This window comes from Dendropsophus ebraccatus, chromosome 1 (genome assembly GCF_027789765.1).
Source record: "Dendropsophus ebraccatus isolate aDenEbr1 chromosome 1, aDenEbr1.pat, whole genome shotgun sequence".
NCBI classification, from domain to species: domain Eukaryota; kingdom Metazoa; phylum Chordata; class Amphibia; order Anura; family Hylidae; genus Dendropsophus; species Dendropsophus ebraccatus.
In genome coordinates, this window is record NC_091454.1 from 117,289,362 (window position 1) to 117,314,555 (window position 25,194).

Sequence of the window (25,194 nt, forward strand, 5' to 3'; positions counted from 1 at the left end):
AGAAATATTGGATGGAAGTAGTGGGAGTTTTGGAAAATAAGGGTATCTTTAAAGGGCAATTATCACTGGAAGTAGCAGTGTTGGGGGAAGAACTGGAGGAGAGGTTGGGGGGAATCCTGTTGGCTAGACTATTGTTGTTAGCAAGACTGATAATACTGAGAGATTGGTTGGGCAAGACCGGACCTTCTGTAGAGGAATGGATAAACCAAGTGAATGTGATCAAAAGATATGATTGGTTGTCGGCAAGGGGTGTCAGGAGTAGATTTAGGAGAATGTGGGGGAAGTGGGGCAGAAGCGCTCACCGGGTGAGAGCTCCTGCAAGGGACCGGGCGACCAGATGAGATGGGGCAAGAGCGCTCACCCCGCCAGGAGCAAGCGGCGGGTGAGCGCTCCTGCAAGGGACCGGGCATAGGGAGGTGCAGGAGCGCTCACCCCGCCGGGAAGGAGCGGGGAGGGTGAGCGCTCCTGCACAGGACTGTTTAGGGGTATGCTGATCCAGCTGGGAATGGGGGCTCCGCAGCGGGGTGAGTTTTAGATAAGAAGCGCTCACCCCGCTGCCTGGAACCGGGCAGAAGGTATAATAGGGGCGGGGAGGGAGACAGACACGGATTCAGCTGCATAGAAGCATACATCAGCTGCTCAGCCGCGATTGGCTCAGCACAGTTATGCTCAGCCAATCGCGGCTGAGCAGCCGATGATGCGGCAGAGGGGGGCTGGCATGAGGGACGGCTGCAGCGATTCGGCCGGCCTCCCGAAGATGACGTCCTTGGCAGAAGATCAGAGACTGGTGTCGGCACGTGACAGGTATGTATAATGCACCACACTTCCGGGTACACGTGCGGGGGTGGTGGGACACGGGGAAGGAGGCGATTCACAGACATAACATACATTACAAAGTTGTATAACTTTGTAATGTGTGTTATTTTGTGAATAATTTCTTAGCGCTGAACTACCCCTTTAAGAATCCTTGCATGGCTGGGTTCTCATGTTTAGTTTTTTCTATGCAGTTTTTGAACCTAAAGGCAAAACAGGGCCATGAAGGAAGGACACCAATTATTATTGTCAGTGAAAAACTGGCATCTTGTGCACACATTTAGCGTTTATTATCACAGTGTAAAAAGCCGGTCCTGATAAATTCTGAACCAAATCATGGCTTAAGGCCCAACTCACACTGAACAAAAACAGTGGAATTCTGCCACGGAATTCGTCGTGCTCAGCGTCCTGCAGTGAGTGAATGGGAGGGCTTGCGTGCATCCACTTCCGTCGCTTTACGCTCAAAGAAATGTCAAGTCAATTCTTTGAGCGGAGAGGAAAGGAAGCGGACACGCGTGCCCTTCCATTCACTCACTGCAGGACACTGAGCACGGCGGAACTGGGCCTTAAATTCAAAAATGGCATTAAAAGATTAAAAACTCACTTCCTTGATTTTCGATCTGGGGTAGGAGCTGTGGAACTCTTCCCTCCCTAACAGAAGAAATAGGGAGAGAAGGACAAGCACAACTCCTAAGAAAAAAAAGCAGTAGGGCCAGCTGAAGCAATACTCATGGTTCCCAGTAAGGTTGTATCACCCTCAGGAACACTCATCTTGTAGACATCCGGCTGCAGGAATGAAGGTTCTATGGCTGATATTAATTCTGGCCCCCTTATTCAGCATCCCTCTGGACGCCCCACGTCACCGACTGTACATCATCACTGGTGGCCGAAAGTGACATTCCATCTTAAGCTCCACGCCATGGTCCACCGTAGAGTAGAAAACCTGCGGCATAACGTCATAGTATACAACACTAGAAGAAAGGAAGCTCTTGCCAGCACACATGGAGCGTTTCTTCCTTGCTTCCAGCCTGTCCCTGATCAGGAGGCGGCCATCTCAGGTTGCTGCCGTGGAGACGATGAGGGAAATATAATTAATACACTAATAAATTTTTTTTTTTTTTTTTAAATAAAGAAACCTTATAGAAAAGCAGATTACCCAGAACTGTCCTCCCCAACTTCCCCTATAGTCACAGCAGCCCCCCTCCAATTGGTCACAAAAAAACTGTTGCAAAATAGCCCCGCTCTGAACAGACGTAGGTGGCCCTGGACATACAGGGTCGCCTAGGGGTTAATTGTAAACCACACCTGAACTGGAGACAAGAATCGTGTTGTCTCTGAAATAAAGTGGCCATGTTTTTGTAGCACTGGATAACCCCTTTAAGTGTGAGGCAGGAATGAAGCGGACTAATCGCGTCGCCCACCCACTTCTGGGGGTGCGGGAGGTCGTTCTGTGAAGTGGACTCTCCTGCTGGATCGCAAGCTGTTTCTGGAGGTACACAGTGTGCATTTTTTCTTTTTTTTTTTTAATTTAGTTTGTGATTAAAAAATAAAAACAGTTTTCAAATTATGGCACCAGACCCCTGCAGAGCATTGCATAAACGTACAGCCAGATTGTGGTTGCCTCCTGTGCATCATATTCCACTGCACAGAAAAATAGATCAAATAAATAGCTCATACACAGGCCACTACCAGCATAACACAGTACTCCAACAAGTGAAGACTGACCGGCTCTGCCCACATAATAGGCTGGTCACATGGGTATGACGTCATCAAAGGTCCTTTCGCCCACTTGCATGTAACAACTAGTAGCCGTTTACTCTGAACGGATTCGTCAGCGTCCCTTGCTGCATATACAAACACTCGGGCACTTTTTTTGGCCCCTCATGTGTTAACCAGAACTATTATGCTGTTCTCGTGAGAGGAAGAGCTCTGCACCCCATAGTCCCCGGGGAGTAGCGCGCTACGTACTTTCCTCCACACCGGATTCAAGGGGCGGAACTTCACGGCCAATCCCCACACAGAGTGACTTCCCGTGCGACCAATCAGCTCCCTGGGAATCCCTTTCCTCTACATGTGTTCAGCTCTAGCAGGAGATTGTTTTACTTTGTAGCGGCGGAGACTCGGAGGGTTGGAAGCTCAGTGACAGGATCCATATTACAGAAGTGATCAGGTGAGGTGCAGGGTCCGGGCTCTCTGATGGGATACAGGAGGGGACGTCTGTATACTGTACCTGTATATACAGGAGACATCTGTATACTGTACCTGTATATACAGGAGGAGACGTCTGTATACTGTACCTGTGTATACAGGAGGAGACGTCTGTATACTGTACCTGTGTATACAGGAGGAGACGTCTGTATACTGTACCTGTGTATACAGGAGGAGACGTCTGTATACTGTACCTGTGTATACAGGAGGAGACGTCTGTATACTGTACCTGTGTATACAGGAGGAGACGTCTGTATACTGTACCTGTGTATACTGGAGGAGACGCCTGTATATACAGGAGGAGACGTCTGTATACAGTAACCTGTATATACTGGAGAACACGTCTGTATACTGTATCTGTATATACTGGAGGAGACGTCTGTATACTGTACCTGTATATACAGGAGGAGATGTCTGTATACTGTACCTGTATATACCAGAGGGGACGTCTGTATACTGTACCTGTATATACCGGAGGAGACGTCTGTATACTGTACCTGTATATACTGGAGGAGACATCTGTATACTGTACCTGTATATACAGGAGGAGACGTCTGTACACTGTACCTGTGTATATATAGGAGGAGACGTCTGTACACTGTACCTGTATATACTGGAGGTGATGTCTGTACACTGTACCTGTATATACAGAGGAGACGTCTGTACACTGTACCTGTATATACTGGAGGAGACTTCTGTATACAGTAACCTGTATATACTGGAGAACACGTCTGTATACTGTATCTGTATATACTGGAGGAGACGTCTGTATACTGTTCTTGTATATACCGGAGGAGATGTCTGTATACTGTACCTGTATATACCAGAGGGGACGTCTGTATACTGTACCTGTATATACCGGAGGGGACGTCTGTATACTGTACCTGTGTATACAGGAGAAGACGTCTGTATACTGGAGGAGACGTCTGTATACTGTACCTGTGTATACTGGAGGAGACGTCTGTATACTGTACCTGTGTATACTGGAGGAGACGCCTGTATACTGTACCTGTATATACAGGAGGAGACGTCTGTATACAGTAACCTGTATATACAGGAGGAGTCGTCTGTATACTGTAGCTGTATTTGCCTCAGTAGCCTTGTACTGTAATGTTTATATGTACTGGATTAATTTAGGCTACAGCCAGGAATGGATTTGAAAAGAAGAAAAATCTGTCAGATAATCTGTCACATATCTATTAATGTAATAGGGTCCTTAGTCTACAAATAGCCATGTGTACTACAGTAGCCTAGCCATGTATAGTAGCTTAGTCTACTGATCGTCATGTTTACTTGGGTTATCCAGGTAACAAAAACAATGTTCTAAACAATCACCCTTCCCGATACCCGGCCCCCAGGAGACCTCATCAGCATCATTTACACAGTACCACAAAGCCTAGTACTTTGACTCCCCCTGAACCCCCAGTAATCAAATGTCAGCTTCCTCCCATTATGCAGCCGTCCCTCACCCCTTGTAATCATATGTCGGGCAATGCTTTCCCTCCTTCACCCGCTGTCCCAATTATGTCCCGCTACTCTGCACGGGCATCAGCTCTGCTACATCAAATGTAAACGGACTGTTCAGAGATAAGCGGAGATAAGCATGAGGAAAGTAGTTTCCCGGCCGGGCCCCATCTTGGATATAGTCCGGCTTTCAGTAAAACTTGTAACTCAAGAATGGCAGCAGCCAGAAATATGGGAGAGGGCTCTAAATATTGAGGGGAACTTAAAGAGTCACTGTCGTATTTTTTTTTTTTTTTTTGCAGAAATCAATAGTCCAGGCGATTTTAAGAAACTTTGTAATTGGGTTTATTAGCCAAATCTGCCATTATCTGCATGTAAAAAGCCCTTTCCCAGGTCCCCCCCTCCTTCCTCTTTTTCATCCACTCTGAAAAATCAGAAAATTGTGACTTGTTGCAGGAGACGTACCCTGTCTGTTCTAGGGAGAGGGGAGGGGGGAGGAGGAAGGAGGGAGTTAGCCGGCAGCAGAAAGCAGATAACAGAGGATTACAGGCACGGAGCTGGGTGACAGCTGTAATCCGAGCTCAGACAGGTCACTGGTGATGGTCAGAAGAGATATCCTGTGAGGGATTTGTAGATTAACTCTTTGTTGTCCTGTTTTGGTCTTTTCTTTAGCTCTCTCCATAGGAGAACAATGAAGACAGGGGGGAGAGCTTCAAACTGCTTTTTCATGATAAAAATGCATTTTTCGGATAATAAACCCAATTACAAAGTTTCTTAAAATCGCCTGGACTATTGATTTCTGCAAAAAAAAATTTCACGACAGTGACACTTTAACCTCTTAAGGACATAGGACGTACCGGTACGTCCTATGTCCTCATTAGCACTTCAAAGCGGGGCCGCGCGGCGGCCCCGCTTTGAAGTGCCGCGATCCCGGGTGCCGCGAGTAGCCCGGGACCGCTGCTATTAGCGGGCACGGTCCGATCGCCGTGCCCGCTAATTAGCTAATCGGAGGCAGCTGTCAAAGTTGACAGCTGCCTCCGATTACCGGAGGCAACGTTTCCCTGGTGTCTAGTGGGGGAGATCGCTCCTCCGGGACCTTGTCCCGGAGGAGCGATCTCCGTTACTGATGCCGGCCGGGGACGCGTCCAAGATGGCGCCGTCCTCGGCTCGGCACTCGTTTGTTTCCGGCTGCAGCAGCCGAAAGCAAACGAGTGCCGATCTCATGGATCTCTGCAGCATATCTATGCTGCAGAGATCTCAATGAGAGATCCAAGTATATATACTAGAAGTCCCCCATGGGGGCTTCTAGTATATGTGTAAAAAAAATAAATAAAGTGTTGTTAATAGTAAAAAGCCCCCTCCCCTAATAAAAGTCTGAATCACCCCCCTTTTCCCAGGTTTTAAATAAAAGTAAACAAATAAATAAATAAATAAACATGTTTGCTATCGCCGCGTGCGTAATCGCCCGAACTATTAATTAATCACATTCCTGATCTCGTACGGTAAACGGCGTCAGCGCAAAAAAATCCCAAAGTGCAAAATTGCGCATTTTTGGTCGCATCAAATCCAGAATAAATGTAATAAAAAGCGATCAAAAAGTCGTATATGCGCAATCAAGGTACCGATAGAAAGATCACATCATGGCGCAAAAAATGACACCTCGCACAGCCCCATAGACCAAAGGATAAAAGCGCTATAAGCCTGGGAATGGAGCGATTTTAAGGAATGTATATTGGTTAACAACGGTTTGAATTTTTTACAGGCCATCAGATACAATATAAGTTATACATGTTACATATCGTTTTAATCGTAACGACTTGAGGAACATGCATAACAAGTCAGTTTTACCCCAGGGCGAATGGCGTAAAAACACATTTCCCCCAAATAAAAGAAATGCGTTTTTTTTTTCAATTTCACCACACTTTGAATTTTTTTCTGGTTTCGCAGTGTACTTTATGCAAAAATTCAGCCTGTAATTGCAAAGTACAATTAGTGACGCAAGAAATAAGGGGTCATGTGGGTTTCTAGGTGGAAAAATGCAAGTGCTATGACCTTTTAAACACAAGGAGGAAAAACCGAAAACGTAAAAACGAAAATGGGCCATGTCCTTAAAGGGTTAAGGAGGTACTCCGGGCTATGTGTATTTTCTGTGTATGGCCGGGGAGGTAGGGGATATAGAAGGCGCCGGTCACTTACCTCCCCGGTTCCATCGCCGGGTCCCGGAGCGCACCGCCCTGTTCTCCCGTCCGGCTGCCGCTTTCTGGTCTAAGCTGCGGCTTGAGGCGTGACGTCTCAAGGCAGCTCAGCCATTCGGTGGTCGTAGCGAAGTCCCACCTTGACCGCTAAATGGCTGAGCTGCCTTGAGACGTCACGTCTCAAGCCGAGCTCAGAGCAGGAAGCGGCAGCCAGATGGTAGAACGGGGCGGCCCGATCTGGGACCCAGCGCTGGAACCCGGGGAGGTAAGTGACCAGTGTCTTCTATATCCCCCACTTCCCCGGCCATACACAGAAAATACATATAGCCTGGAGTACCTCTTTAATGAGTAAAACCGGCTAGGTTTGGGAGCATTTCTTGTTAAGCTCTTAGGTTGAATACCCCTTTGTTATATAAGAAAACTAAAGGAAAACTATTAGCAGGTTCATAGCTGCTTACCTCCTTTTACTGATTCGACTCTTTTAATCCTTTTAAGTTTCTCCCTTTTTGAGAAAAAACTGTGAATGTACCATCAGGTAGGTTCGCTTCAAGTTTTGCACATGAATAGAACGGCGTTGGTGCCACGGTCCTTTATTTGAACTGCGCCCCTTTCCCGCGCAAGGCGCTGGTCTATTACCAGGCACCGGCCCAGGCTGAAACACTGGAGGCGGCCTGGCCCGCCCCCAGTGGGAAGAAACTCCCTCCCCTCTATGACGTGGCTTCATTAGAATGAATGGAGCCGGGTCAAAAAATGATCATGGCACCAGCGCCGTTCTATTCATGTGCAAAACTTAAAGCGAATGTACCTGATGGTACATTTGCTTTGAAGCGACTCTGTACCCACAATCTGACTCCCCCAAACCACTTGTACCTTTGGATAGCTGCTTTTAATCAAAGATCTGTTCTGGGGTCTGTTCGGCAGGTGATGCAGTTATTGTCCTAAAAAACAACTTTTAAACTGGCAGCCCTGTGCCCAACGGCCGGGGCGTAGATTGTGTATGCATTAGGCTGGCACAACCTCTCTGTCCCTCCTCCACGCCCTCCTCATCATTAGGAATGCTCCAGGCAGATTGTCTCCTATTTGTCAGCTGTGTGAATACTGAACATGGGCTGGATCGTTAAGGCACCTTTGCAGTGTTCAGACAGGAGAAAATGTTCCAGTGGAAGGGATGGAGGGGTGGTGCAAAGTTAGGGCACAGATTTTCTAAGCCCCGGCCGTTGGGCACAGGGCTGCAAGTTTAAAAGTAGTTTTTTTTAGGACAATAACTGCATCACCTGCCGAACGGACCCCAGGACAGATCTTGGATTAAAAGCAGCTATCTGAAGGTACTAGTGGTTTTGGGGGGGTCAGATTGTGGGTGCAGAATCGCTTTAAATTGTGCAAAGATATGCAAATTAGCTCATTTAATAGCTTGGTTTACTGATAACCATGTACACATTTTAGTAACAGTCCAGTGATAGCCATGTATAGATTTTAGTTTGGCCTGCCTGCCGCCTGCGGCGCTGACGCCTCCTGATATATTTTCCTACCTGCCTGCTTGGGCATATGCATAAATAGTCGTGAACTTCGGAGGTGATAGGTGGGCCGAATGGTGCTCTGGGGGCCAAAGAATGCCCCCAGTTTTCCAAACAAGCTAGTTTGCATGTTTGTGTAAGTTAAACCAGGTGAATACTGGTTTCCAGTGCCCTTGTGCAAATTCCAGTGCATGATGGAGGTAGTATTTACACACAACTAATGTAGAGTGATGTTGGTGACCTGATTTCTTCAACCCCCCCCCTACCCCTTGGTAATAATAATTCCTTTATTTTTATAGCACTAACTTATTCCTTAGGGCTTTACACTCAAATCTGTCCCTGTCGCCATTAGGCCTCACAATCTAAGTTCACCTATCTGTTTGTTTCTTGGATATGGGGGGAAAGGAAATTCAGAATAGCTCTCACACCTCTTGAGCAAAGAGATGCCCCTTCAAGTCTTGGATATGGGGGGAAACCAGAGTTCCTGGAGGAAACCCAGGGAGAACATACAAACATCTTGTCCAGTGCAGTTGTTTCTCAGGATCGGTCATGCTGTACTCACAAATCAAGGTGTTGTTAATGTGTTGTAAGAATCCTGTATAATTTATTTAGAAACCAGTGCTTAGCAAACTGCTTAAAAAAAAAGAATAATTATAATAATAATTTGCTTTGTTGCTGGTATACATGACAGGGCAGTTTCTAGATCATTTTGGCAACAGGGCGAATCTTGATAAAAGCGCCCCCCCCCCTGCAACCTCACTCAATTCAGCCCTGGAGAAGGATGGGGGGCTTCTATCAGCATTTAGGTTATTAGGAAGAAGCAGTGTGTGCATTATGGTATAGATCGGTGTTGCACCCCTAAGAGATAATGTTCAACCGAATACAAAATCATCATACAGGGACTCACAGGTGACGTTCTCTTGTTCTCTTTGATCTGCGGCACCACTTTCCTTTTCCTCTCCAACTGGACCACCATGACTGTTTCTTGCAGCTACAATTCATCTCTTCAGAACCTGCGAGACAAACATCTCAGGCTCCGCACTTATCCAGCAACTTCCTTCCCTTTTCCCTACTTTAGGCTCCTAAACTATAGTAATTCTGCTGCTTGGTGCAGTAAAGTCTGCAAGGTGTGACCTCCATTATACTGACATACAGAATGCTGGGAGAGCTGGATGACCTCCATCACACTGACATACAGGATACTGAGAGCTGGATGACCTCCATCACACTGACATACAGGATACTGGGAGAGCTGGATGACCTCCATTACACTGACATACAGGATGCTGGGAGAGCTGGATGACCTCCATCACACTGACATACAGGATACTGAGAGAGCTGGATGACCTCCATCACACTGACATACAGGATACTGGGAGAGCTGGATGACCTCCATCACACTGACATACAGGATACTGGGAAAGCTGTGTGACCTCCATCACACTGACATACAGTATGCTGGGAAAGCTGTGTGACCTCCATTACACTGACATACAGGATACTGGGAAAGCTGTGTGACCTCCATCACACTGACATACAGGATGCTGGGAGAGCTGTGTGACCTCCATTACACTGACATACAGAATACTGGGAAAGCTGGGTGACCTCCATCACACTGACATACAGGATACTGGGAAAGCTGGGTGACCTCCATCACACTGACATACAGGATGCTGGGAAAGCTGGGTGACCTCGATTATACTGACATACAGGATGCTGGGAAAGCTGTGTGACCTCCATTACACTGCCATACAGGATACTGGGAAAGCTGGGTGACCTCCATTACACTGACATACAGGATACTGGGAAAGCTGGGTGACCTCCATTACACTGCCATACAGGATACTGGGAAAGCTGGGTGACCTCCATTACACTGACATACAGGATGCTGGGAAAGCTGTGTGACCTTCATTACACACTGACATACAGGATGCTGGGAAATCTGTGTGACCTCCATTATACTGACATGCAGGATGCTGGAAAAGCTGGCTGACCTCCATTTTACTGACATACAGGATGCTGGAAAAGCTGGGCGACCTCCATTTTACTGACATACAGGATGCTGGAAAAGCTGGGTGACCACCCCCTGTAATCCCCCCTGTGCTGTCCCCATTGTAATAATCCTCCCTGTGCTGCCCCCCCCCCCATAATAATAATAATCCCCTCTGCTCCCCCTGCATTGCCAAACACACACACACACACACACACACACAAAAAAAAACATTATACTCACCTTATTCTGGCATAGAGGTCCCTCTCTCCTCTTCTCCTCCTCTCCTCCAGCCTACGAGGAGCAGGCCGCTGCTGCCCCTGCACACATCTCTCTCCAGCAAACGCAGTGAAATGACGTCATTGCGCTGCTGGAGGGAGAAGATGTCTGCAGGTGCAGAGTGCTCGGCTGGGTCGGAGCGGTCCGGGGGTAGAGCTACGGCCGGTCCGGGGGCGGAGCTACGGCCGGTCCAGAGGCGGAGGTCCAGGCGGTCCGGGGGCAGAGCTAAGGCCGGTCCGGAGGCGGAGGTCCAGGCGGTCCGTAGGCGGAGCTACGGGCGGTCCGGGGCAGAGGGCAGTCTTGCCAGGTGATGGGGCCAGCGAGCTAGCAGGCGGGCGGCCGGGGGTGCGTGCGCAGCTAAGTGGAGTCTGGGGGGTGCCACCAGCGCCCCGTAGCTGTCGGCGCCCCGTGCGGTCGCCCAGCCCGCCCGCCTCTAGAAACGGCCCTGTACATTGATACCAGCTTAGGGTACAAACCCACTTGACGTATTTGCTGCGTGAATCAGTCTTAAAAATAAGCAGGCAAAACGCAGGTTGGCTTTATACAATTGTTCTGCGTTAAAATACGCAATTGCGTATTTTTGAAGCGTGAAGCTACATGCGTTTTTCGCACAGGTTGTTAACAACTGATGCTTTGCTAACAACAAGCTTCACGCTTCAAAAATACGCAATTGCGTATTTTAACGCAGAACAATCGTATAAAGCCAACCTGCGTTTTGCCTGCTTATTTTTAAGACTGATTCACGCAGCAAATACGTCAAGTGGGTTTGTACCCTTAAAGAAGCAGTTCACTTTTTATTTTTTTCGCCCCCCCGGGTAGCCGCTGTCAAGTATACTTACAGAAGATGATCGGTGTCCCGTTCCCGTCGGTCAGTTCCGTCCCGCGGTGCCGTTCACATCGGGCGCGCGCTCACTTCCGCCGGCTGCTGCGAGTCCTCTTCTCTGCCCAGTGATTATACGCCGGAAGTCACTCGCTTCCATGCATTCTCTATGGAAGCGCGTGACTTCCGGCGTTCAAATGACAAGGGAGAGAAGAGGAGTCACAGCGCCGGCGGAAGTGAGCGCGCGACCGATGTGAACGGCACCGCGGGACGGAACTGACCGACGGGAACGGGACACCGATCATCTTTTGTAAGTATACTTGACAGCGGCTACCCGGGGGGGGCGAAAAAAATAAAAAGTTAACTGCTTCTTTAAGGTACACCAGTGCATCCATTGCAGGCTTATTGTTCTAACAGTTATTCCGGGGGGGGGGGGGGGGGGTAAAATTATAGGTAATTAAATTCCATACCTAAAGTTATACTTTCTGTGATTTATTTCAAAAAGGGGATGTGAATCGTAGGTTAATTGGGTGTGATTACGAGGCTGAAGCATATTCAGAGGAGCGGGATCATGAAGTTCCCAAGCACATTTCTAAGCCCCATTTTGCAGTAATTTTCCCACCCATCTGACTGTTCAGTGAAAAGTATAGCGGCTACAAAATTATATAAAAGCTTAAATTTTTTTTAAACAGACCACAAGAAATCTGTACAATACAGTGGAACCTTGGTTTAAGAGTAACTTGGTTTAAGAGCTTACAGTTTTTCAAAATTGTGATTTGGTTTAAGAGCATTGCTTTGGTTTAAGAGCTCCCTGTACTGTGGGGGAGGGGCATGGTCTGCATAGCAGGGTCTACAGCACTGTACTATGACCCAGGAAGTCTCCCTCACATTCCAAATCATGTCAGATCCACTTCAGGCTGGGGTTTGCATCAGGGGGCAGCACTGTGGAGGTAATCTCTCCATAGCTGTTACCCCTCTCTCCCTGGACAGAGAGTGCTGCATGTATGTGCCCACATCTGCCCTGCTCATTCCTTCCTGCTCCCTGTAGTCCCTGTCAGCCCTTGTGTTTCCCATCCTCTCCATTACTGTACAGTAACTTATAATATCACATAATGAGCTGTTTCTAAATGTTTGTTTCTTTAGTTTTACATGTTATTCAGAATAATAAATCATTATATTTGGGGTGTGGAACCAATTGTCTGCATTTCTATGATTTATTAAGGGAAAACTTACTTTGGAGTGGATTTGGATTACAAGCACGGCCCCGGAGCGAATTATGCTCGTAATCCAAGGCACCACTGTACTTTGAACTAGAATTATATATGTATGTAGCATTTCAGCATGTGAAAGAGTGAAATCTATGAGGTTTGAGAATTTCAAGGTTGTGGTTAAGACATTTACAGATGACTTTGAAAGTGACAACTCATAGGGGAAATTCTGGGACTGCCTTAGTAAATAAGGAAACTGTGCTCATGTAACCCTGTAGACACTAAGCAGTATACTTAAAGAAGCAGTTCACAAAAACTTATTATTGCCCCCCGCTGGCATGTATACAATCACCGCAGCTGATCGGTATTCTGCGGTGTGGCTTTGTTCCGGTCTCGCGGCACTGTTCAAATCCGGCGAGCGCTCACTTCAGCCTCTGTGGTTACTCCTCTTCTGTCTCCCGGGATTGAACGCCGGAACTCACGCACTTCAATGCATTCTCTATGGAAGCGTGTGACCTCCGGGGTTCAATCCCAGGAGAGAGAAGAGGAGTCACAGCAAAGGCTAACGTAAGCGCGCGCCGGTTTTGTACTGCGCCGCGGGACCGGAACGAAGCCGCACCGCAGAACACCGATCAGCTGCGGTGAGTATACATGCCAGCGCCTACCGGGGGGGCCAATATTAATTTTTTGTGAACTTTAAGTCATCACAAGATTTTACGTTTTTATATTAAAGTGGAGTGTGTGTGTTTGTCTGTATCAACCTTGAATTACATTTTGATTTCATTACTCTAAATGGGTCCATAATGTGACAATACTATTATTATTATTTTTTATTTTTTTTAACAATGGTCAGAGGTTAGTTTTCAGCTTGTCAACAGCTATTGCATATGTGTGACAGTACATTTAACCCTTTAAGGACACAGTGGATTTTGGCCTTAAAAGGGTTATAAATATTCTAAACAATCCCCCTTCCCAATATCATGTCTAGATACATAACCTAGATACATAACCTATCTTGCACCCTTTTTTTTTTCTCATTCTTATCCGCTTATAAATGTCAAGAGTCGTCTACTCTGGGTCCACTCTGATCATGCTCAGCTCCCTCTTCCCCTCCTTTTGTAGTCACAGGACATGTGATCTCCTCTTTGGGGGGCGGGGCTATCTGTCTATTGACTTGGTAACCCAACCCCCAGGAGACCTCATCTGCATCATCTCCATGCACCTGTGCTGCTTCCATAGACTTACATGTGTCCCTGAGCCTAGGTGTCTGTAATGTGAATCGTTATAGCTCTATCTTTGCTTGCTGTCAGTGAATGCAGGCCTATGTACCTGTCTTTTTGTCACAGATGGTCTGGATGGAACTAGAATGTTTTAATTCAGTCAGCAAGCAAAAGTGTAAACCTACACTACACCCCCACCCCCGGTAAACAGATGCCATTATGCAGAACATAGCTACACCATGTGCGCATCATTTCTGCTACATCATCAGCTAGTATAGAATACATACTGGGGTGATGTGATGCAACATCAGTTAAAAAAACAGTCCTGTGTTTACTGTGCAATAATAATGACAGCAGTGGTCAGGAAAGAAAGCTAAGGGGGCCAGTACACAAACAGACCAATCAGGAAGTTGCATGATGGGAAATGTAGTTTTCTATCTTGGATATAGATCGCTTTTAGAAAAATTTGTAACTTAGGAATGGCAGCAGCTAGAAAGACAGAAGATGGCTCAAAATATTTAGAGGGGCTTGGTGAGTAAGACCAGCTACTATTTCATTTTTTCGCTCTTAGGTGGATAAATATTAAATTTTGTTGTTTTTTTCCCGCAACACCTTCTAAGACCCATACCGCTTTGATTTTATCACCTACAGGGCTGGTTGGGGTTTCATTTTTTTCTGCCACAATCTCTACTTTTTATTAGTATAATTTTATATTTCTCTTTTTATTATTTTGTTTTCAGATAAATAATATGGCAAAAAATTATTTTTACATGTTTTATTTGTAAAATGGTAAAGAAAGGTTAGTTAAACTTTTATTGGGGGAGAGGCTGTGTCATATGTTTTAAAACCTTTTTCACATGCAATCATTAGATTGCATACTTCAATGCAATGCTATTGCATAACCGTAATCAGTGTTATCGGCGCTTTACACTTGGGGGGAGATTTATGAAAGGGTGTAAATATACACCTGGTGTAAACTGCCCACAGCAACCAATCACAGCTCAGTTTTCAGCTCTGGTAAAATATAAGAGGAGCTGTGATTGGTTGCTGTGGGCAGTTAACACCAGGTGTATATTTACACCCTTATATAAATTTGCAATTGTTTTGTAATTCAATTCCATTAAAGTGAATGGAGTTTAATTGCAAACCACACCTAAACTGGAGACAAGAGTTGTGCTGTCTGTAGGAGAAAGTGGCCATGTTTTTTTGTAGCGCTGGATAACCCCTTCAATAAAGTAAAGTATATACATATTTTTTTCATAAGTCTGCCTGCCTGTCATTTCCTTTTTTTTTTTTTTTTTTTTTTCAATCTTTTATTTATTGAAATTTTTCAGTTTTACAACAAAACGATAAAGAGTACAAAGGGAAAAAGCGGAAGGGTTTTGTGGACCCAATTACAAATACAGCTTGAGGCTGGGTTCACACTATGTATATTTCAGTCAGTATTGTGGTCCTCATTACAACCAAAACCAGGAGTGGATTGAAAACACAGAAAGGCTCTGTTCACATAATGTTGAAATTGAGTGGATGGCCGCCATTTAATGGCAAATATTTGCTGTTATTTTAAAACAACGGCTGTTATATTGAAATAATGGCCGTTATTTACTGTTATATGGCGGCCATCCACTCAATTTCAACATTGTGTGGACAGATCCTTTCTGTGTTTTTAATCCACTCCTGGTTTTGGTTGCAATATGAGGACCACATTACCGACTGAAATATACGTAGTGTGAACCCAGCCTAAAACTGTGTACCAATATAGCGCACGTAATGTATGGGGGGTCCAAGATGAAAAGAAAAAGGAGGGGGGGGGGGGAAGAATTAACAAGAACCATGGGAGGTGAGGGGGGGGGAGGTTAGGGATGGCAAAGGAAAAAAAGATGGGGGGGGGGAGGGTGAAGGTCCTGCGTCTCACCACATTAAAGAATTAGATACAAGAGAACCATACACAAGCATGTATCACAAACATCATAGATTAATGTCTGGCATTTTCTTTAGGTATATCCCTTATCCCCTGTTGATTTAGATTTTGAAAACTATAAGGTCAATGACACTGTAACATTTCGGTTTCTCTTTATGTTGTAGCTGATATTTTTCCAAAGAACAGTAAGCCTGTTTTGTAAGACGTTGTTTAGATTTCTTTACAAACTTGTTGTAGTCATTTGCCCTTCTTGCTTCCTGGTTCAGCATTCCATTGAATAAACTTACCTGAGGCAGAAACACGTGGTGTGTGATCATATGAATTGGATAGGGGTGAGTAATGGTATGTTTACACAGACAGATTTATCTGACAGATAAAAAGCCAGGAATGGATTTAAAAATAGGAGAAATCTCAGTCTTTCCTTTATGACCTGTTCTCTGTTTATAGTCTGTTCCTGGTTTTGGCTTCAAAAATCTGTCAGATAAATCTCTCTGTTTAAACACACCATAAGACTAGTATCATCTTCTGTTAAGTCTGTTTCCACAATGTAAAAATAAGGGCACAAAACGGCCATTATTAATGATCATTAAAGCGACTCTGTACCCACAATCTGACCCTTCAAACCGCTTGTACCTTCAGATAGCTGCTTTTAATCCAAGATCTGTCCTGGGGTCCGTTTGGCAGGTGATGCAGTTATTGTCCTAAAAAACAACTTTTAAACTGGCAGCCTTGTGACCTACGGGAGTGGCCTAGATTGTGTATGCCTTAGGCTGGCACACCCTCTCAGCCCCTCCTCCCCGCCCTTCTTATCATTAGGAATGCTCCAGGCAGATTGTCTCCTATTCGTCAGCTATGTCAGCCCGGCACATGGGCTGGATTGTTAAGACACCTGTGCAAATTTTCAGCAGAAAATAATTCAGTGGCAGAGGTTGGGGAGAAGGGACGGAGGGGTGGTGCAAAGTTAGGGCACAGATACCCTAAGCCACGCCCGTAGGGCATGGGGCTGTAAGTTTAAAAGTTGTTTTTAGGACAATAACTGCATCACCTGCCGAACGGACCCCAGGACAGATCTTGGATTAAAAACAGCTATCCAAAGGTACAAGCGGTTTGGGGGGGTCAGATTGTGGGTACAGAGTTGTTTTAATAACAGTTGTTGTTTTGCAACAGCAGCCATTATTTGCCCTTATTTTTACATTGTGGGAACATTGCCTAAATGTGTAGCAGCTGCCTTTTTTGAATTAGTTCTCATAATTTGTATTGGTTTCTGACTGTCTAATTATTTTGTAGTGAAGCTTACACTTTGAAGAAATGAAGAACTAAACCATGAACCATCACCCCGACAGAAAGAAACCATGAACAGCAAAATAGAGATTGAAGAAAATGTCAAGAAGCTGGTTGTACGCCTTAGGAATGTGGAGGAAGGAAAGCAGGTTGACAACCTGGTTCAGATATTGGAAGATTTGCACACCTATACCTCTTGTGATGATGGTAAGGTTTGACTTGGGCTTTTAAAGTGCTGCATCTTCTTTTTATGTATTTAAAAGCTAATGTTTATGTATTTTGTTCACTATTAGCTGCCGAAATATTCAGTCACGTAAATGTGCATTTGCCTCTCTTACTGGTTCTGGAATCCTACAAGAAAGTCGCTGTCATACAGGAGGTAATGTTACATTTATACAAGAATGTTTTTTTACTGCTTGGTTTTGGAGAAATCTAATGATTATATGATTTTGCATATTTCTTTTCCTGTAGAGTAAATTGTTAGTGTTTTTTTAACTTGTAGAGTCTGATGTATGTGGCTTTTAACCCCTAGACGACCCAGGACGTAGGGTTACGTCATGGAAGTCTGTCCCCAGACGACCCATGACGTAACCTTACGTCCTGGGTGTTTTTCCCGCTATGAAGCGCGCTCCGGAGCGGAGCGCGCTTCATAGCAGGTGGGGGCCGTCTGCAATCAGCAGCCGGGACCTCACCGGTAATGACACGCTGCAGCGATCGCGCTGCCGCGTGTCATTAACCCCTTAAACGCCGCGATCGCGGCGTTTAAGTGTAAGTGACAGGGGGAGTCCCCTGTCACTTACCGATCGGGACCCCCGCAGTGTGACTGCGGGGGTCCCGATCGTTGAAACGGACTGCCGGAGGTCTCTTACCTGCCTCCATGCGGTCCGATCGGCAATCTGCTACACTGAGCCTGCACAGGCAGGCTCAATGAGCAGATCGCCGATAACACTGATCAATGCTATGCCTATGCCTATGGCATAGCATTCATCAGTGTAGAAATCAAAGTAATGTATGTAGAAGTCCCCCAAAGGGACTTCAAAAGTGTAAAAAAAAAATGTTCAAAACACTAACACACTACCCCAAAACCCCTCCCCCAATAAAAGTCTAAATCACCCCCCTTTCCCATTATATAAATAAAACATATAAAAATGAATAAATAGATAAACGTATAATATACCGTAGCGTGCGTAATTGTCCGATCTATTAAAATATAACAAGCATCATTGCGACCGGTAAACGGCGTACACGAAAAGAGGGGAAAAAGTGCGCAGATTACCGATTTTATGTTACATTATATATTAAAAAAAATCTATAAAAAGTGATCAAAACGTCCGATCTTCACAAATATGGTATTAATAAAAACTAGAGATCATGGCGGAAAAAATGACACCCCAAACAGCCCCGTAGGTGAAAAAATAAAACCGTTATAAGCGTCACAATAGGCCCATTTTATTAATATTTAATTGCCAAAAAAAAGGATTTCATAAAAAAATATATATATATAACATTAGAGAATCTGTGTAACCTGCATATGGTTGTGTTCGGACTGACCTATAGAATAATAGTGTCATGTCGCTGTTACCATATAGTGCATTACGTAGACACAGGAACCCCCCAAACGTTACCATATTGCATTCTTTCTTACGATTTCACCTATTTATATCTTCATAAATAATATATTTGGAATTCCATCATACATGTTATGGTAAAATGAATGACGCCATTACACAGTACAACTATTCCTGTAAAAAACAAGCACTTACATGGCCTGTAGATAGAAAACTGAGAGTGCTAGAGCTCTTAGAAGGGGAGGAGGGAAAAACGAAAGCACTAAGATCAAAATTTGCGCGGTCCACTGGGTCATTTTGGGCCTGGTCCTCAAACGGTTAAGTGAAATAAAAATTCAGTTACTGAAGAATTTAGTGTTACACATACTTTATAACAGCAACATTTCCTGCATTTCTGTAATGCACACACCTAGAGGTTTTTTGTATTTAGTAATTTAACATGGAAGCAGTGTAGATGTTCATAATTTTAGTATACTATTACAGAAAGAGCAGTGGGGGCTTGTAAGTAGGTGGAGAGACATATTTAAAATTGTATTTCACAACTGTATTGTTCTAACACTTTTGATTGCAGTATGAGGAACTATAAAGAATTAAAGATTAGGGGCCCATGCACAAGCCCGATGAATTTTCCTGACTTGTGCATGGGACCTAAGGGAGGAATTACTCTAAATTTAATGTGTTTTCTATTTTTGATTTCCTTTCCATATATTCACGGTCTAGCTATCGGCTAAAGGACCTGTCTCTGTTGGCATCTGCCTATTGCCTATAACTTGGTTAGAAACAATAATAATAATAGTCATAATATTAATAATCATAAAAAGTATCTTTATATAGCACCAACACATTTCACAGCCATTTACATTCTTTATGAACATTTTCTTTATGAGAAAAGGTTGCATCTACAATATGCATTTTGAATATAAAAAATAAAACCATGCCATCTAAATGACATAGGGACACTCTGTTTTTTTAATTCATCAGTAAATAATATCTCATTCAGAAGTAATAGCTTTTATGTGTTACCGTCTGGTATTTATACTGAGCTATTACCATTTGCTTAAAATCACACTTTAAATTGTAAATATTTGAATCAATTGGCACTTGAGCAATCTGCCTACAAAAGTAAACCTATTAACATTGAGCAATAGTAACCTTTTATGCTGGCCAAGAGTAAAGGCTAATATTAGCTTTATTGCTATAGTCAAATAATGTGCATTTTTTGTTTACTAAAGCCATTTTGCAATTGATTTGGTGTATTCCTTCTAGTCTGGAGAGCTGGAGGGTTTTCAAGTATATTTTATGAAAGATAAATTTCTGTATTTCAGGTTGGCTGGTCTCTACTATGCAGATTGATAAAGGTGTGCCCAAATATACTGCATAGTTTACATGCTCCAGTAGATATTGGACATGAGTGGGAAGTCCTTGGCATTCATCAGTAAGTATATAGACATAAGTATTATTTCAAAGTTTATAAAATAATAACTTTGTGCAGGTTAAGGGAAACCAATCACCATACAATTGTCTCTTAGGGTATAAACCCACACACCGTATACGCAGCGTATTGACTGCTGCGATACGCAGCAAATACGCAGCAGATTAGATCTAAATAACTGAACACAACATCAAATCTTCACCTTCACATCTGCTGCGTATTTGTTGCGTATCTGCTGCGTATACGGTGTGTGGGTTTGTACCCTTAACCTATAAATACAATGAAATATAGCCTGTAGCACTGTTTCCAAAGTAATACAAGTAATCAGTATCCGAGTCACTCTGAAAATGAACTTTGTAAATGATACTTATCTTGGCATCTGATTCGTCTTCAGCACCTAAATTGTCATGGCTGGTGGGAAAAAAAAATCCCCTGTAATCAGGCCCTTCTGGGCATGATTCTCATTGTAGCGTCTTAGGGGGACAGTCCCTGAGCGCTGACACTTCCAGCGAGGTGTCATTACAGAGGATTTTTCCTGCCAGCCATGAGTACTTCACCACTGAGGACCACCCCGATGCCAAGGTAAGTAAAGTTTTCATATGACGCAAGTGATTTACAGAGTTCATTTTCAGGGGATATGAGTAACGCTGAAACCGGTTACTTATATGTTTGGAAACGGTGCTATAGGCAATATTTTGTGGTGATTGATCTCTGCTTTTACACCTGGCTTGCAGACTGTGCATTTCCATGATAACAGCACACAATCTCTGTGTAGTCTGATCAGCCTGTCTGTCTTTCTGCCTGTCTATCTTTCTGTCAATCTGTTGGCTAACTTACCAAATTCATGTTGGCACAAAGTTAGTGACAGAACCCCATATCATCATTTACTAAAACACATATAGATTGTAATTTTTTAAGGCCTTGTGCTACATATGGGGTTAGTAAAGAAGTGTAGATATTTTATGCAACCCCCTGCAATATTTATAACAGACAGTACACACTGTGATAAAACGTGTGCCTATCTGTCCAGTCCTTTCATCATTTTAGCCCCTTAAGGACCCATGACGTACCTGTACACCAGTGGAGCCTGTAACTTAAGGACCCATGACGTACCTGTACGCCAGTGGGTCCAGCAGCACAATTAAGTGAGCTCAGGAGCTGAGCTCACATCATAACATGTGGGGAGCGGCTGCTATTAGCAGCTAGATCTTCACTGTTATTGATTGACCGCCACTGCAGTGCTGCAATCACGGCCTTTAAAATTCAGTGACTGGAGCTGCACCCCTGTCACTGTCAGATCGGGACCCCCACAATGTAACATGGGGGTTCCGATTGTTGTAACTTACTGCCCGAGGTCCCCAATCTTCCTCCTGGCAGTCAGCTTGGCGATCCATGCACCCTAGGGGGACGTTTAAAAAAAAAAAAAAAAAATGACGAAGCCTCTCTCCCAATAAAAGTTTGAATTGTTGTGGATGGTACTCAATCCGTACCAGACTGTTGTCTATCTGCTCCAAATTAGGTATGCTTATATATATATGCATATGCGTATGAAGAACCACTATGACGTCATGTCAAGGTAGAGCTCATTTATTATAAGCATTACAGAAGGTTATATAGCAGAAAGAAGTAAGAACAAAGAGGGGAGGTATATAGATAAGATGCCAGGCTATTATTTGCCATGGACAGGTTCCTTATTTACATAGTGGGTTGTATTACATAGCTCATGGATTAAGTAGTCATACACAGACTTTCTCCTTTAGGCGTTGTCCAGGATATGGGGGCCATCTTTAACAATAGTATATACAGAATTGTCTTTATTTCCACAACAGTCCCCCTATGAAGACTATTCTGTCCCTATAAAAGAACCTCACCCATCTGTCCCAATGCACCGATTCCTCTTCACCAGTTACTTGACGGTTCATTCATAGTGAATAAGCCCCCAATGAGTGGACTTGTGCATAGGAAATTCAGATGTTTTGACCCTCATCTTTACTTCACTTATGGGGGTTATCTTTGGAACTATATAGTGTAGATTGTCTCAGAGGTGTGTAGATCTTCTTGTAGTTCAGGTCTCCATAGGTTGCAGTTGCAGGTTCCAGTGCCAACATCTGCGGGCTGAGATCTTTGGTCGATGTAGTAAACCGTCTCCTGGCACATGGTATGATGAAACATGCTATCAAAATAAAACACACACAACGGCTATCCCAAAGCTCTCTGTCAACCCTTCAATCCAATTAACCCCTAGCCGCACCAGGGCGTTATTGTACGTCCTGGCAGGAGGTTACTTTCCGCACCAGGACGTACAATAACTTCCCGGCTCCCGGTGCTCACTATTTACATAAACAGTGACCGGGAGCCGAAACTAAACTGTCAGCTGATAGCTGACAGTTTAGTGTAGCTGCTGCTGGACCCCGTGAAGGGGTCCCGCACAGGCGATCACCGGCATCAGTAGATCGGTTACAATCCACTGATGCCCGTGATAACAGTAGTAAAACCGCCGGTCCCGGTCTCCACTGATCTCCGGGATCCGGGGGAAGCTGGGACTGAACTCCCTCCCCCTCCTCCCCGCTCTGCAGCCGCCCCCAACACCGCCCCAAACCCCCGTCACTGCCTCCTCCCTACCACCAGCCCCGCGCTCGTGACCTACCCCCCAGACTCAACCCCCTGCTGATCCCCCCCGCGGCCGTGTCTACCGATCTTCCGGTCCACGCTACCGCCACCGCTGCTGCTGTGTACCGGAGGGCCACAGCAGAGGTCTCTCCTTCCCTCTCCTCCTGGCAACACTGGATCGCCGGATCCCGGAGCTCAGAGTGAGTTCCGAGACCAGGGAGCCAATGCGAGGAGGAGAGGGAGACAGTGACCACTGCTGTGATCCCCTCCAGTGACCCCCTCCTGCTGCAGCATGACCCCCCCCCCCGGTCCCTGCCGCCGCTGTTGCTGCTGTGCCGGTACTCACCAGCAGGAGGACAACAGCAGAGGTCTATCCTTCCCCTGCCTCCTGGCAGCACTGGCTCCCCGGATCCCGGAGCTCAGAGTGAGTTCCAGGACCGGGGAACCAGTGCTGCGAGGAGGAGGGGGAAGGAGCGATCTCTGCTGTGACCCCCCCTGCTGCAGCAGCATGTACCAGCGTCTGTGTAATGACGCTGGTACATGCTGCTATATACTGTGATTGGCAGCTCTGTGATCAGAGCTGCCAATCACAGTATCTGATGGTGGATGCAGGCTCTGATCCCTCACTTTGTGAGGGATCAGAGCCTCCATCCATACAGTGTAAAACACACACATATAATAAAAAGTTCCCCTCCCCTGTGATCTCCCAGTAATAAGGGAGATCTTAGTGTCCGTCAGTCAGCATCCGTTAGAAAGCGTCAGTCAGCGTCCATTAGTAAGCGTCAGTCAGCGTCCGTCAGTCAGCGTCCGTTAGTAAGCGTCAGTCAGCGTCCATTAGTAAGCGTCAGTCAGCGTCCGTTAGTAAGCATCAGTGTCAGTCAGCATCCGTTAGTAAGCGCCAATCAGCGTCCCTTAGTAAGGGTCAGTCAGCGTCAGTAAGTGTTAGTGTCTGTCAGTACATATCAGTCAGCATCCCTTAGTAAGCGTCAGTCAGCGTCCATTAGGAGATGTCAGTAAGCATCAGTCACCTTCCGTAAGTGTCAGCTAGCATCAGTCAGTGTCCATTACTGAGCATCAATCAGCGTCCGTTAGTAATCGTCAGTCAGCGTCCGTAAGTAAGCATCAGTCAGTGTGCATTAGTAAGTGTGAGTAAACGTCAGTCAGTGTCCGTTAGTGTCAGTAAACGTCTGTGCACCCACAGACATAGGTGCTCCTTATCTTCTGAGCCCTGTTGTGCGCCCGTACAATACTTCACGTCCACTAATGGGGTATTTCTGTGCTCAGGAGAATTTGCTTTACAAATATAGGGGGGCCTTTCCTCCTCCAAGCTTTTTGAAATTTGAAAAATTTGGGGTTTCACCAATGTATAAGTGTGAAAAATGGGATTTTTCATTTTCACGGCCCACTTTTGCAATAAACCTTTGAAAAACCTTTAGGGTCCAAATGCCCACTGTACCCCTTGTTACATTCTTTAAGGGGTTTCATTTTCAAAATGGGGTCACTTGTGGGGGTTTCCCCTGTCTCGGCACTAGTGGGGCTCTGTAACTGTAACATGGTCTCCTACATTTATTCCAGCCAAATCCACACTCCAAAATTTAAAGGGTGCTCCTTCTCTTCTGAGCCATGTTGTGCGCCCGCACATCACTCTACGTTCACAAATGGGGTATTTTTAAAAACTGCAGATTCAGAGGAATAAATGTTTTATTGCATTTCCCTTTTTTATAGCTGTGCGGTATGAAAGAAATAGGATTGAATTGGAATCTCTGCAAAGAAAATGGAAATTTTTACTTTTCACACTTACTTTGCAGTTATTCCTGTGAAATGCCTAAAGGGTTAAAAACAGTTTTAAATGTCAATTTGAATACTTCAAAGGGTGAAGAGTTCAAAATAGGGTGATTTATGGGGGTTTCTTGTATACAGGCTTCTAGAATATGCTCCAAAACTGATCTGGTCCCTAAAAAATTCCAAGTTTAAATTTTCACAAAAATTTATAAAATTGCTACTAAACAATTACAGCCTCTAAAGTCCTAAAAAAGTTAAAGCCTGTTCATCAAATGCTGCCAACATAAAGTAGACATGTTATAGATATGAATTAATCAATAATTTATGTGGTATAAGTATCTTCCTTATTGGCAGAGACTTTCAAATTCAGAGAAATGCTATTTTTGTTAAATTTTTCACAACATTTTGGAGTTTTTCACAAAAAAAGTTAAAGGTATCGGCCAAAATGTACCACTAACATAAAGTGGAACATGTCATGAAAAAACAATCTTGGAACCACAAGGATCGGTAAAAGCATTCCAGAGTTATTAAAGGACAACTCCCGCGGGACCCCAAAAAAAAAAAAAAACACAGACACCATACTCACCATCTCTCCGGTGACGATCGCCACTCGATTCGCCCGCCGTCCGCCTCTCCGTCGCCGCCGTCCGCCATCCAGCGATGTCTCCGACTTCCGGGTCCAGGGGATGGAAAAGGCTGCCAGTGCGCTTGTGCACCGGCAGCCTTTTCATTGGCTGGAGCGCATCACATGGCTTCCAGCAAACTCAGCCAATCAGGGCTGAGCAAGCTGGAAGCCATGTGATGCGCTCCAGCCAATGAAAAGGCTGCTGGTGCGCATGTGCACCAGCAGCCTTTTCATCCCCATTCACTTTGCATGAAGACGCCGAGG

At 45.0% G+C, this 25,194-nt stretch overlaps 1 protein-coding gene across 1 annotated transcript in view; it reads left to right on the plus strand.

Annotated features, from left to right (window-relative positions):
- Nucleotides 1-2,698: 2,698 nt before the first annotated feature.
- The window catches only part of LRRK2 (leucine rich repeat kinase 2), a 150,975-nt gene continuing 128,479 nt past the window's right edge, over nucleotides 2,699-25,194 (plus strand). The window contains exons 1-4 of the mRNA XM_069977268.1: nucleotides 2,699-2,983; nucleotides 16,920-17,120; nucleotides 17,207-17,292; nucleotides 19,807-19,916. Coding sequence (XP_069833369.1) covers nucleotides 16,985-17,120; nucleotides 17,207-17,292; nucleotides 19,807-19,916 — 332 coding nt within the window. The 5' untranslated portion in view covers nucleotides 2,699-2,983; nucleotides 16,920-16,984. The remainder of the gene's footprint in view (nucleotides 2,984-16,919; nucleotides 17,121-17,206; nucleotides 17,293-19,806; nucleotides 19,917-25,194) is intronic.